At 30.3% G+C, this 15,338-nt stretch overlaps 2 protein-coding genes across 2 annotated transcripts; both read left to right on the top strand.

The window, feature by feature from the left end:
• The first annotated feature begins 1,120 nt into the window (after positions 1–1,120).
• LOC126666042 (uncharacterized) lies at positions 1,121–3,500 on the top strand. The gene is made up of 5 exons (XM_050358990.2): positions 1,121–1,512; positions 1,770–1,815; positions 1,901–2,061; positions 2,322–2,906; positions 3,027–3,500. The coding sequence occupies exons 1-5, from the start codon at positions 1,294–1,296 to the stop codon at positions 3,237–3,239; spliced, it is 1,224 nt and encodes a 407-aa protein (XP_050214947.1). The 5' UTR covers positions 1,121–1,293; the 3' UTR covers positions 3,240–3,500.
• Positions 3,501–11,702: 8,202 nt separating this feature from the next.
• Positions 11,703–15,139, top strand: LOC126661497 (putative receptor-like protein kinase At3g47110). Its single transcript, XM_050355351.1, has 2 exons — positions 11,703–14,498; positions 14,590–15,139. Exons 1-2 carry the CDS (start codon positions 11,825–11,827, stop codon positions 15,021–15,023), a joined length of 3,108 nt encoding a protein of 1,035 aa, XP_050211308.1. The 5' UTR covers positions 11,703–11,824; the 3' UTR covers positions 15,024–15,139.
• The last annotated feature ends 199 nt before the right edge of the window (positions 15,140–15,338 follow it).

Below are 15,338 nucleotides of genomic sequence, written 5' to 3'. Positions count from 1 at the left end.
TTCATATTTCGTAAACCGCACAGTTTTAGCTTTTGCACTACCAAAACTAATCGTAATACTAGGGCTAGCATTTTCCTACACGACCCGTTAACACGACACGACACGAAACTTAGCGGGTTCAGGTTGAGTTTATATGGGTTTGGGACATAAATGGGTCAACCCGTTTATGACACGGTTAAATAGCGAGTTAAACAGGTTAAACCCGCCTAACCCGTTTAAGACACGTTAAGACACGTTTAAATCTATTTATTAATTATAATAATTAATTTAGTTATTATATCTGACCAAATATACTCATATAATACATATCATTTATTAATTATTGTTTGTTATACTGAGATTTATGGTTATTTTGAAATTTTATTGTTTAACTATAAAAAATATGTTAAATAGGTCATTAATAAAAACGTGTTAAACAAGCTAAACATGTGATCTGTTATGACCAGTTTTGATAAACGAGTTAAACAGTTCAACACGTGTTAACCCGTTTAATAAACGGGTTGGGTTCAGATTTGATATTTTGACACGATTAGTTAAACGGTCGGATCCTGGTTGAGAGAAATTATCTATTTTGAAATGGGCACATAATACGTTTATGACACGATGACACAAATTGCCAGTCCTACGTAATACTGCACACCCCTAGTCTCAATTGCTTGGTGATTAATCAAGTTAATTTATATTTTATCTTATAAATAATTAAATTTACGTTAAAAATTTATTAGATAAATAGTACTAAATTTTATACTCCCCCGTCTTAATAGAGTTGTCTACTTTGCCTTTATCACACAGTTTAAAAAAGCAATTATTGCTTATGGATTTTGTAATTTTTTTTTGTGATACCCCTATTTAATATAGGATTCACTTGCAATTTATTTTCAATTTATTCATTAGTGGATTTTAAATAGAGTTAATAAAGAAAAATTGAGTGTAAAAGTTAATTATTTTTTGAGAGTGGACAAAAGTTTTGGGATAAAAATATTTTTCAAAGTGGACAATTCTATTGGAATGAAGGGGGTAGTATTTTATTTCAATTGCTTGGAGTATTAAATTTTTGTGAATCATTTAATTCGCGTTATTTACACATTGATTTGAATCCGCTCGATTTGGAAGCTTAAAAAGGCTCTCACCTCACCACGGCCACCAATTATTGTATTTACACAACACACGCATACTCTCTGAACAAAAAAAGCACCACAGTCCACACTACAACACACCACTATCAAACAAAACTCTTCGTCATCATCTCTCTACAGTCAAATTAGCGGGTGCTCTCTTCTAGGTGGGTCACCGATGAGAGCTCTTGCTACCTGTTCGTCTTCGTCCAAGATCTTCGCAAGAAATAAAGATTCATGCTTCTGTTCTTGCCGACAATTATGTCCTCAAATTGGCATTTTCCAATCTAAAAACCTTGCTATTAATGTTAAATATCTCCATTTAATATGCCTTGAACGAAAACCTCCGCACCCAGTTCATGCAGCTTCTACTTCTGGGTCACATGAATCCCAGCAGGCATGTCCACTTTAATCTTTTAGTTTAACTTTTAACTCTTTTCATTTAAAGTTTTTTCACTTTTTTCCCTTTTTATCTGCATTTTGGGTTCTGGGTGATGACATGTTGCTAAATTTTAGGTTTAGTTTGATTGGTTTTGTATTTGCTTAGGAAAAAAAGGTTCTTGTGATCACCCATGTCACTTAGATTATTTTTTTACTACCTTTAAACTGGAAAGTAACTTGCTTTTTCATTTTTTTTAATCTATTTTCTTGTAGAGTGATTTGGAGATAGCAGCAGAGAGTTTCAACAACCAAGAAACATGTAAAGATTCTAAATTTATTTTGGCTGTTCTTTTGTTTAGAAATTATGTATTGATAGTATTGTTAAATGTTTGTTTGTTATATAGATGAACCAAAGACTGTTCATGTGAAAATCCAGCTAAATAAAGAGTGTTCCTTTGGTGAGCAATTTGCTATAGTTGGGGATGATCCAATCTTTGGCATTTGGGACCCTGAAAATGCCATGCCATTGGATTGGTCAGATGGCCATGTTTGGATTCTTGAATTGGTAAGAACATTGTTTTTTTTTTGTGAAATATTTCATGAGAGTAGATAGCACACGGACATAGGTAAACGGGACACTTGGATGCGGAAACAGACACGGTTATACAATGTTATTTTAAGGTTTCCTATATTATAAATGGAGTTTTATATCTGAAACTTCCAAGTTTCCGACAGGTTTCCCGTAACGGAAACGTTGATTGAATGAAGTGTTCGTGCTGCTATGAGATAAGAGATTGATTTCTTTAAGCTCTTTTGTTTTACCAGGATATACCAATTGGGACAACTATCCAGTTTAAGTTCATTCTAAAAGATATAAATGGGGAGATTTTATGGCAACCTGGTCCTGATCGAATCCTGACAACCTGGGAAACTAATAATACAATTGTTGTTATTGAAGATTGGGAAGATCCTATGGTTCAAAAATTAGTAGAGGAAGAACCTAGTACTTATCCAAATACTGAGTCTATTGTTGCTGAGAATTTGACTGTGAACTCAGAAACACTGATAGCTAGAGAGAAGAAGTTGATTCCTCAAAGTGAGGAATTGGTCTCTGATGTAAACAATCGAGCCATCGCTGGTGCTGGTAATCCTGATGAGGATCCAATCACTGCTGATAAGCCTATTGCTATGGTTGCTGATGATATTAGCAGCAGTAAGGTGTATCGTGTGGCGAGTTCAACTCATCCCGAGGAAATGCTCGGAAACAAAGAAACCCTGATCAATCATGACGAAGCGCCTTTTTTAGTACCTGGATTACCTCCATTATCAACGTATCACACTGAACCAGAAATTAAAGACGAAGGGGAAAGAAGTAACACCTTTGAAGTCGAGAATCAAACTTTGGCAGAGGTAACTACTTCATGAGTATTGTTATTACCAGCTCCTTATTTTATTACTGATATAAATTCATAGTTGCTGTATGGTTTATTACTATTATTATCTGTTTATTGAGTGTGATATGGCATTCAGCAAAAAATCAATGAAACTACTCCTCGAGTAGAAACAATCGTGGCATTCAGCAAAGAGGAGCAGCTTGACGATGAACTCGAACTCGGGCCATTATTCCATAACAAAAAGCAGAATGAATCAGAGTCTCTGGAAGATAATAGTGTGGTGCAAAATGATATTCAATGGGGTCGTAAGACGATACGGAAGCTGTTAACTAATTTCGGATTTCTGTAGTTTAGGATCCTACATTTTTAAGCGGCACGACGAACATGACAGGAGGGACTGAAATGATCATCATGATGTACAAAACTTGGCAACTCAATCCTGATTAGCTTGATGTGAATTTTTGTTTGAGTGATTCAGTTTTTGTATCCTCTTATATATGGCTTGTACATACAAAGATGTCATTTTCTTGTGTTGTTAAGTAGAGATGTTGAATAAATATAGTGACAGTGGATCTGATTATCTACTTGCTCGCAGAATTTACCCCTTGAATGGTCAATACTTTCATCACAAAACATTAATTTGGTTCGGTTTGAATTCAATTCGTATAAAAAAAGTTAATTTTCAGTTTGGTTTTAAAATTAACAAAAAAATCAGTTTACTTTTACTGTAAATAAGGTTAAAATAAAAATATTAAACAAATCCACAAATTTAATTTGGTTTGAATTGAATGTGCACTGAAAACAGTTGATGCAACCTTGAGTGAAAGAGAGACAGCTTTTGCAATTTTATTTGTAAAATGTCATATGTCAATCTATATCTATACTATATATAAAAGCACGGATGGGGGGACAGGCAAATTTACTGAATAATCCTTTTCAGTTCATTACTAAATAAAGGTTTTATAGTCATTAACTAATTAGTTATTTAATTAATCACTACTGTAATTAAAATCCTAATTAGAATAGGTAGCTAAATTATCTCCAATTTAGTTTTTAGTATGTAAAAAATAACTAAATTCTTTCCAAATTAGTAGGAATGCCATCTTTTAGTTTGATTTAACTATAAAATTAAAATACTGTATTTGGTCAACATATTATTATTTAAATTTCTATCTTATTATTTTTAAAGATATTATTAATAAAATTAAGTTAATTATTTAATTATGTTCATTATAAAACCAAAAGAAAGATAAATTCTGTATGAAAAAAAATTAATGACTAAATATATTATATTTATTTTTACAAAAATTCTTAATTAATTTAATATTAATTATAAATAAAAAATTGATATAATTATAATAAATTTACTAATATGTACATTGAAGAGTTACGTTACGAGCCACGTGCATAGCACGTAATGCAAAACTAGTTAGAGTAAAATTGCTAACAATCTTTAAAGAGCAAATTACTCTAATACTCCTCACATTTGCCATATTCACAGTTTGTTACCCTTTATTTGAAAATTAAATGATTTGATATCTCAGTTTTGATTCCGTCAACAATTATGGGCTTCTGTTAGTTTCATTAATAATTTGATATCCACTTTCAAACAATTTGGTATCTCGCTTTCAATAATGTTAACAATTTGATACCCCATTTTCAAACGATTTGATACCTCACATTTTATTCCGTTAACGATTTGGTATCTATATATAACAGAAGGTTGTAAGTGTTTGCAAAATCAAAACTGAGATACCAAATCGTTTGATTTTCAAATAAGGGGTACCAAACTGTGATTTATGACAAATGTGGGGGGCCTTAAAGTAATTTGCTCATCTTTAAAAGATTTAATCATTGAATTTTTTTGTTTTTTTGTTTAGGACTCAAATTTCCAAACTCATCAATTTACCTCATTTTATAATTTTCAGTTCTAATTATAGCCATTTATTTAAGTTGAAGTAAAAAAAATTCTAAATTTGTTAGTTATATTCGTTTTTATGTTAAAAAAAGCAAAAATCATAACAATATGCATATTTGATCTTTTTTTTCCTCTAATTCGAACACATGACTTAAAATTGAAAAATAGACTAAAAACTGACGATTTTAAAATTTTGGACTATAAATGAAAAATTCAAAAATATGAATTATTTTTGGATAATTAAACCTTTAAAAATATATTAATAATAAATTTTTGAAAGCATAAAAATGCTTAGACTTTTTAATTTTGTATCATTTGGCAGAGAAGACAAGATCATTAAGCAGTGATGGGAAGCACATGCCCATAGTTTAGGTGATTTAATGTTTGGTTTAATTACCGGATGGCACCTACAGAGTATCGGAAATCGTAAAACTTCAGGTTTTGGCAAATTCAAGACCAACCACAACTGCGTACGTTAAAGGCACAAATATTTTATTTTTATTTGAATAGCGTCCCAATATAATTGTCCACTTTACTTTTATCACACAATTTAAATAATAATAATTATTATTTAGTTTATAAAAAAAATTATTTTTTTTATCATACCCCTATTTAATATAGGGTGCATTTTCAATTTATTTTCAATTTATACATTAGTGGATTTTAAATAAGATAATCTAGAAAAATTGAGTGTAAAAATTAATCACTTTTTAAAAGTGGACAAGAGTTTTAGAACAAAAAAATTTCTGAAAATGGACAATTATATTGAGACGGAGAGAGTAGTAAATTTTTTTTTTTTAATTAAAATAGTATTTTTATTCTGTTTAAAAAGGAATAAAAAGAATTTTGCGCCAAAATAACAATATTTTATTTTATTATATATATCTATTCCTATTATTTAATGTAATCTCACCTCATAATAAAATAAATGTATCGTAAATGAATTGCATTCAATGCATATTAAAATAATTAAAGAGATACAAATAGAAAAAATCAACATAAAATAACATAGAAAGACGATATAACCTTTTTAGATGGACATATAAATATGGGATATGACCTTTCTTAAATGAGATGTAGATAGTTTATTTTTATTCTTTTATTTAAAGATTTATACTTTAGTTATTTTTTCAATTTTTAAATATATGTATTTTTAGAATATTAAAAATATTACATATTATATGACTTTTTGAAGTATTTAAGACATGATATTATTTTTTTACCCAAAATAACTTTATTTAATTCTATCTATTTATTTATGATAGAATTAATTTTTTATATATAATTAGGGACGGAAAGCGCTTGTGTGAAGATTTAAAAATACGACCTAACAGTTTACTACATAACGCTTATACCATTTGATTTATAGCTCATTGGTATTGATATGATTGATTTATGAAGACTTTTAAAAATCTTCATGATAGAATTAATTTATGAAGACTCAAATATTTAAGACTTTTTACTTTTCTTTTACTTTTACTCATTTTTTCAATAAATCAAATTAAAGTTATTTTGGTATATACATAATAAATATATAATTAACAATATTTAACAAGGATATCTAATCATTTTGATTTGTATTAATTAATATGTGGTCTTACTCCAAAACCACATATAATTAAAAATGGAGGGAGTACATTTTTCTTTTTATTTTCTCTCTTAATAAAAATAAATCATCCCACTACAAACCATTATCTTTTACTTTGCAATTTAAATATAACACTTTTGATTTAGTTTCGATTAATTCTAGTAAAAAGAAAATAACTGGTGATGATTATAATAATTTTTTTAGCTTCACATCTGAAAACATTGTTCCAAAACCGATTTCTTCAATTTTTACTTTTACAAAATCTCTTTAAAAAATATTATCTTCTAACTCGAGATTTGAAAGAAAGATCGATCAAACTAATTTTTATACAAATTTGTGATAATTGTTTCAACTTAATTAATCATAAATAATTATTTTTTCGAAATCTAGAATTAAATAGAGAACATTTTTCTGCATATGAAAAAAATGAATGACTCCCCTCAAATTTAAATTCCCTCCATTTCCCTCAACTCAAGTCCATTTACATGGATGACATATAAGTAAAATGATAAGAAGATTATTACATTAAATATTATTTTACTTATATGTCATCCATTTAAGTGGACTTGAAAAAAATAGAAAAAAATTTGAACTTGAGGGGATCCACTTTCAAAAAGGCTAAATAGTTTTGAAAAGCCTCCGCCTTTTAACCCCTTTTTATTTGCATCTAGACGTTGTAAAATCGCCGATTGCACCAAAGTCCATACATTTCGTTTTCAATTACACCTTAACCTAAAACATTTGACACCGTGGAAGAAAAGGTCTCCAACTTTTTTACTTCAAGAGAAGAAATATATAAATTCTATGGAAACTAAGATTAAAATAGATAGCTTGTTTAAAATACATTTCGAAGATTCGTTTTCATGTTTTTCATATTTTCAAGGAGAGAAATGTGATCTCCGATGACCTGGCTTGTCATGGTGTTTCAATCAGTGGCATCACCTGGTGGAAATATTTGTCAGAATTTTGCAAGAAATCTTTTTATGCAGATTATTCTAAGCAAGAAAGATTCAAAATTTATTGACGTTATATTTCTTTGCTTTTGGAAGAATTATTCAGCTCTTCTCCTTCTCAATTTTCAAGTTTTTGAGTTGGGTAATTTTCAAATCTCTTTGGTTGGAGTTTCTTGTGTGCTGTGATCCAAGTTATTGTTGGTCTTCTTCTTCATCTTGTTGCTAAGCTATGAGTCTGCTAAGTTATAATTATGCTGCTTCTATAGCCATTCTATGCAAAATGAAGTTGGGATTAGTTTGCTCGTTTCATATTTGTTTTAGCTCTATTTTTAGTTTTTAATTGGATCTTAAGTTTAACTAGTTGTAGTTTTGCTGCAAGTGTTAAACATACTGTTCTTTGCTTTATCACTTTGGTGACACAATTGGTGATTGTATCCGGATTATGTATTTTTTATTTTTCTATTTATTGATTGGTAGAGAAAAAAAATTATACATATGCTAAGAGGATATCAATTTAGTTGAAATCTTTGGGTGCGTTTTTGATTTCTCGTCTCCAAATTTTATAAACACCTGAAGTTGTTGGTAATTTCATTCGCTACCTTGTTTTGCAATTTATTTTGAAAAATACATTCTTCACATCTTGTTCTCTACTTCATCTCTTCTTTTTAAAATTAATTTATTTTCTTTATGAGAAACTCTAGCCGCCATTTGCTTTCTCCATCCACTTCCATTTTCTTTTTCAAATCATTTAACTCCACCATTTTCTTTTCTCCATCTACGTCGATTTCTTTTTTTGAATCATTCAACTCCAATAGAAATAAAATTTTATCGGCGTCGTCTTTCTTCCGGTGGTGTTGTATTCAAAAATTGGCGGCATCCAGCGATTTTTCACGAGCATGTTTCTTTTGCTCCGTCGTTTATGTGACTATTTAGATTTTTCAATAAGATTCATAATCTATGTTATTTGTAATCTGATTTTTTTGTACACATATTATTTTAGATCTCATAATATATATAACTGCTAACAATTTTTCTTTATCCATTTTGTCTTCAGTGCTGTCCTTTTCTCTTATAGATTTTTTTTAAAAAAATTACATCTTGTTTAACTGTTTGTTTTGATACTACTCGTGTATTTACACTAAAAACTATAAATGCACTATAGAAACACCATACATACACCATAAATACACTTATAAGTACACTATAAAATACCAAATAGAAAAGGTAAAAAAAACACTATAAAAACACCAGAGATTAGATGCCGACGAGAATGATAAATCACCAAAGGAGATGAAGGAGATCAGATGCTGACGAGAATGTAAAAAGAGTATTTTTGAAATTAAAAATGAAAAAAGGTCATTTTGGAAAATAAAAAGTTATGAGAAATAAATGTGTAAAGAAAGCTGGATACGATGATAAATAAAGTCTAAAACATGATACTCTGAGAGATTAACTCCTTTTTAGAGTATTTGGAGTTTGTGGGGTGAAATAATTATATTTTAATATTATTTAGGCTCATTTTTTATTAAGTCAATAAATTAATTTGAATAATTATAGTTTTGAACAATGTTTTTAAAATTGGATCGGCGATTGAACCGGCCTCAAAAAAGATAATAATTTCATTTGGATTTTTAAATTTTAATAATTATTACCTATTAAATTAAAAAAATTAAAGAATATAATAGTATTTTTTAAATAAAAACTACTCCCACCGTCCCAAATTGATAGGCAATTTAGGACAAATACGGGTATTAAAAAATTTAGGTTTTCTATATAAAATGAGTTAATACATAAAAAAAATGTCATACTTGTCCTCAATTAATATAGTGGCAATTTTTGTCTTTTAGTGAATTTTGTTGTCTTTTCAAAGTATTTCTTATAATTAATGAGGGTATATTTGACAATTACTTGTTAAGATAAATATCTATTGTCTATAATTTGGGACAAAAAAAGGTTGAAATAATGCCTATCAATTTGGAATGGAGGGAGTATAATTTATGATTTGAACATCCTTATATAAGCATTAAAGTTAAAAGAGTGCAATTCGACACTAATGAACTTGTTAATTTAGGTTAAGCTTTTAAAATTTTAAAAAGTGGTGTTTTTTATTCTAAATTTTAAAATTTCATTTTTTGGCAACAGTTTACTTATAAATATTTAATAATTTTACTATAGTTTTTTTATTTTTGTTTATTTTATCTATGTTACCGTTGGGTGAAAAAGGTTTCATCTAACAGTGAAAAATGGATAAAATAACTTTTAATTTATTAAAATTAATAAAGTAACTATAGAAGATATATTGACAAGTTGACATAATTTTTTTATCTTGGCAGGAGTTTGGCTTTTTTAATTATGGCTGAAACATTGAAATTTCAAACATTGATAGAGGAGCTGTTATTTCCGGACTATCATCATTTCATGATATCGGAAGTTCTTCTTTTAATGATGATAGAATTATTTGGGTGATAGTTTTTCTTAATATGTTATTACTATAATTAGATGGTCCATTCGGTGGCCAAAATTTTTTTATTGATGACTGTATTTGCAGCTCTCATCATTTGATTTTGGAATGCTGACTTGATAGTGTCGAAAAGTCATTTCACTTTTTATATTTTATTTAATAAAATTTAATCTTTGACAAAAAAAAGAACGCAAAGCTTGCTGCAAAAGTTATATCGATCGGAATGTTCCAAACACGAGAAATTTTTCGGTAGATTTAGTTCTCATTAAAATGATGACATCATTATAATATCTGAATAGTTTTTTTATCGAAAGTAAAACTGTAACACAAAGTTTTAAATGGGTGTACACGTTGGAGATTCCTTTGTATTAATTGATTTACTTTATTTCACCCTGACGACTTGATTCTAAATTCTGATTCAACACTCCAACTAATATGTCACCATTTTCTTTATTTTATATATATTACTGCTAGTTTCGCGTTACGTGCTACGCACGTGGTTGGTGATGTCACTCGTTAATTTATTACTAACTAACTTTATTTTAATTATATCAATATTTTCTATTTAATAATAATTAAGTTAGAATTTTTGTTAGAAAGTAGTAGAATACTCCAATTTATTAAGTTATTAATCTTAAAATTAATTGACGTCGATAACATTTATTAATTATAAACAGTAGTAATTAATTAACTAATTTTATTTTTTATATACATATTAACTAATTTTATTTTTTATATACATGATTATAGTTGATCTTATTTAACATTCTAACTGAAGTCTAACTCTCATACTGATCAAATAATTAATTTAATTTTATAATTAGTTAATTAGTGACTTTAATTTTTTTTAATTAAGTGATCTATATTAGTAAAAGAATAGAGTATTCTCTTATTAGTAATTTAGTAGTAGTTTATATTAGTTAGTACTCTATATTAATTATTTTGATAATAAAGTTTTAGAGTAGAAAGGATATTAGTGTAAATTTGCTTGTATCTTAACATTTTTAAGTTTTATTTCTTGTTAAGAGTGTGCAAGGCTTAATATCATTTTACTCATACGTGTAGCGATATGGACTATCAAACAAAAACTTGCTCCGTTAACTAACAGAAAGGGAGACTGTGACACATTCTCTATTTTCGTCAGCTTAAGGGTGTTAAAATTAGATTTTGTTAAGTACAGGGATCCAAATCAGAACGTGAAATTTTTTAAAATAAGAACCTCTCGAACAAAAACAGTAAAGTGCAAGAGCTTCTTTATGAGTTTTGCCAAATTTAAATATTAAATATAAGGCGGCTATAGCCAAGACTAACAAAAACAAACGTCAAAAATCAAGGCGGCTGAAGCCAAAATAGAAAGGCAGAAATTAGGTATATGTGGATCCATTTTACTATGATGCAATCTATTAAAGTAGAAAATAAAACATCTATCAGTCCAGTAAGGTGAGCCAACACAGCACTGGAAAGCAATATATTTCCATCTCAATATGATATAATTAGTTTGATGTCTGCGATAAAATTAAATATTTTTAGTTTAAAAAATCCAATTTATGTATAATTTGTTTTCTTAAAGCCTTTCTTTACATAAATATTTTTGTGGAGCCTTATTCATGAATTAATTTTTGAAAAAATTTATTCAAAATGTCCAAAAATAATTCATATTTTCAAACTGTTATCTTTTTTAAAATAGTTTACATCAATACTTTTTTATTATAATTTTACATTTTTTTAGTAGTTTACATTCACCATCCTTTTCTTTCTACACTTACAAGTGTTCTATATTTTAAAAGCCTAATGTGTATTTTTGGTTAAAATAAAAGATGGCTATAAATATGTTTGAAAATAATGTAAACTTGTAAATAAAATAGAAAAAACGTATATTCCATTGAATTTCCTCATAAAATAATTAAATGACACCAATCTTAAATTTGGAGTCATTTCCATTATTCCTTTTCTTTTTCCAAGTTTTTAAAAAGCTATGAGAAGAACAGTTTGTGAATTCTACATTTTATAAAAAATGAATGATTCTTGTCTGAATTCCAAGTGGGTATTCTTAATTCTTGTTTCATGGATATTTTATGCAGCAGCTAATCTTGGAAATGTAACCGATAAGTTAGCGTTACTAGACTTCAAGAATCGGATAACACAGGATCCTCTGCGAATCATGAGTTCTTGGAACGAATCAGTTCATGTCTGCAAATGGGTTGGTGTTTCTTGCTCTATATATAATAATAATAATAAAAGAGTAACAGTCTTGAATCTTGAATCTCAGAGATTAGTTGGTTCTATACCACCTTCTATAGGTAACCTCACTTTTCTTACAAGAATCAACCTGAAGAACAACACCTTTTCTGGCCAACTTCCGCAAGAGTTGGGTCGTTTATTACGGTTGAAGCATTTAAATTTAACATATAACTCGTTTGGTGGGAAAATTCCAGCAAATCTCAGTTACTGTAGGGAACTGACCATAATTGAAGCATCTGGCAACAAACTAGTTGGGGAAATTCCTGAACAGCTTAGTTCTTTGTCTAAGTTGGTTATGATTGGCTTTGGAATTAACAATCTTACAGGAAATATCCCAGCTTGGATCGGCAATTTCTCCAATCTGTTAAGCATTTCGTTCGCGTTGAATAATTTTGTCGGAAACATACCTGATGAGTTTGGCAAGCTCAAGAAATTGAGGTTTTTCACAATCTATGGGAACTATATTTCTGGTATAATCCCTCTTTCAATCTATAATCTCTCTTCAATTTACTATTTTTCTGTCACTCAAAACCAGCTTCATGGCCAACTACCCTCAGATGTTGGCCTGAGGTTTCCTAGCCTGAGAACATTTATAGGTGGTATTAACAATTTTACCGGTTCCATTCCTGAATCTTTGTCAAATGCTTCTCAGCTTCAGCTTCTTGATTTTTCTCAAAATAGCCTTACGGGAACAATTCCGAAAGGCATAGGTAAATTAAAAAGCTTAGTTAGACTCAATTTTGAAAAGAATAACTTGGGCTACAGAAATTCTGACGACTTGAATTTTTTTCAATCACTAGCTAATTGTACTAGTTTACAGTTTCTGGGTTTGGCTAATAATCATTTTGGAGGAGAATTGCCTGACTCCATCGGTAACCTTTCTACTCAGTTACAGCTTTTAACTATTGGAGACAACTCGATTCATGGAAGCATTCCTACTGCGATTCAGAACCTAGTTAACTTAGTTGCGCTAGGATTCGAAGGTAACCGCCTTAGCGGAAATGTTCCTGCTGTTATCGGAAAGCTGCAGAGTCTAGAGGCTCTGCATTTGAACCGTAACAGATTCTCAGGCTTAATTCCTTCCTCTTTAGGCAACTTGACAAGATTGACTAGACTTTTTATGGAGGGAAATAGGTTTGAAGGAACTATACCTTCAAGTCTAGGAGACCTGCATAACCTTCAAAATCTTTTCCTTTCTGATAACAATCTTAGTGGAAGCATACCTAGAGAACTCACTTCCCTTACTTCCTTGTCGATTGCTATGGTCTTGTCTCGTAATTCCTTGACTGGTTCTATACCACTGGAAGTAGGTAAACTAAAGAATCTTATGGTGTTAGATTTTTCGGAAAATAAATTATCTTATGAAATTCCGAGCTCTCTTGGCAGTTGTATCAGTTTGGAATTCCTGTACTTAGAAAGTAATGGACTTGGAGGATCAATTCCTGAATCTTTGAAAGACTTAAGAGGTATATTAGAATTGGATCTTTCGGGTAATAACTTGTCTGGAAAGATTCCTGAGTTTTTAGGTCAATTCTCATCTCTGACTCTGAGGAATTTGAATCTCTCGTATAACGATTTTGATGGTGAGCTTTCTGGAGAAGGTATCTTCGGTAATACAACTGTAATTTCTGTAGTCGGAAACGAAAAACTCTGTGGTGGTATCGCAGAGCTACACCTGCCGAAATGCTTACAGAAAAAACAAGGTAAATCTGTGAATCTGAAAACAATAATCTCCGTAGCTATTTCAGGTGTAATTCTCGTTGTTGCGTTATCTTGTGTTTCCATTTTCTGCATTTCAAGAAAGAAAATTTCTGCTACACCCAATTCTGATAAATCACAATGCATTATCTCTTACTCGGAAATCTTAAATTCAACTAATGGTTTCTCGACGGAGAATTTGATTGGTTCGGGGAGTTTTGGTTCGGTATACAAAGGAGTTCTTTCTGGAAATGGAGAAATTGTTGCTATTAAGGTATTGGATCTTGAACAACAAGGAGCTTCAAAGAGCTTTTTTGATGAATGCAATGCACTAAAAAGCATACGGCACCGTAATCTCCTCAGGATCATCACCACCTGTTTAAGCATTGATCACCAAGGAAATGATTTCAAAGCTCTGGTTTTTGAGTTCATGTCAAATGGAAATCTAGATGAGCGACTTCATAATAAAACAGATGAACAAGATCCGACTAAGAGGTTAACTTTGATCAAGCGATTGGATATAGCCATTGATATTGCTTCTGCTTTGGATTATCTTCACAAGTATTGTGAACCCGCAATAGTTCACTGTGATTTAAAGCCAAGCAACGTGCTACTTGATGAAGATATGACGGCTCATGTTGGTGATTTTGGATTGGCTAGGTTCCTCCTTGATTCGTCAGAAACTCAACTCCACAAAACCGAAGCATTGTCGATTACTTTGAAGGGTTCGATTGGCTACGTTCCTCCAGGTACTTGTTCGTTCCTACAATTTCCTTCTTTAACATATAATTTAGGCTTATGATTTGTATCATACGACATTGTTTAATTTACCATGTGCAGAGTACGGAATGGGCGGTCAAGTTTCTGCTGCTGGAGATGTTTACAGTTACGGGATACTGTTGCTGGAGATGTTTACAGGAAAAAGGCCCACTGATGATATGTTCAAAGATGATCTAAGCATTCACAAGTTTGTTGCAGCCATGGCTGTGCCTGAGCTCGTTCTGGATGTTATTGATCCATCAATGCTAATCGAAGAAGAAAATGTGAATGCCCGGATCAATACGAGTGAACTAAGGAGTTGCCTGGTTTCGGTAATGAGTATTGGGCTTTCATGTTCTTCGCAATCGCCTGCAGAGCGAATATCGATGAGCATTGTTGTCAGCAAATTGCAGGAGACAAGAGATTCATTTCTCAAATCAAAGAACAAAAATAAAAGAAGAATCAGAGTTAGAAACTCCATGGGATGCGACAATGCAGGGCCAAGTTACACATAATGGTACTCATGTTGGGTTTAAGAGTGTGCAATAATATTTGTATCTTAGCATTATTAAGGTTTATTTTACTTGTTAAGTTAATAAGTCTATTTGGGTGATTATGGGTTTGGGCATTAGAGTGGTTCTCTGATGTAGGACATCCTCTACCTGATTTGGTTCCATCAAAACTCTAAAGAGAGTTATCCAAATAAGTAGCATATATTTTTGTTTAGCTTTTAGAATTTGTTTCCTTTTCCTTTTACGTATTTGATTAGGATTTTAAGTCTTATTTATTTTAGGCTATTTAAAGCCAAGTTCATCTTTGTATTTTCATTT

This window comes from Mercurialis annua, linkage group LG1-X (assembly GCF_937616625.2).
Source record: "Mercurialis annua linkage group LG1-X, ddMerAnnu1.2, whole genome shotgun sequence".
NCBI classification, from domain to species: Eukaryota; Viridiplantae; Streptophyta; class Magnoliopsida; order Malpighiales; family Euphorbiaceae; genus Mercurialis; species Mercurialis annua.
This window is presented reverse-complemented; position numbering and strand designations above follow the sequence as displayed.

Excerpts from the sequence above, each read along its gene's own strand:
- LOC126666042 (XM_050358990.2), top strand. The coding sequence starts at position 1,294 with ATGAGAGCTCTTGCTACCTGTTCGTCTTCGTCCAAGATCTTCGCAAGA. Across the intron at positions 1,816-1,900 it reads TTTCAACAACCAAGAAACAT|ATGAACCAAAGACTGTTCAT; the intron begins GTAAAGATTCTA and ends TTTGTTATATAG. Across the intron at positions 2,062-2,321 it reads ATGTTTGGATTCTTGAATTG|GATATACCAATTGGGACAAC; the intron begins GTAAGAACATTG and ends TTGTTTTACCAG.
- LOC126661497 (XM_050355351.1), top strand. The coding sequence starts at position 11,825 with ATGAATGATTCTTGTCTGAATTCCAAGTGGGTATTCTTAATTCTTGTT. Across the intron at positions 14,499-14,589 it reads GATTGGCTACGTTCCTCCAG|AGTACGGAATGGGCGGTCAA; the intron begins GTACTTGTTCGT and ends TACCATGTGCAG.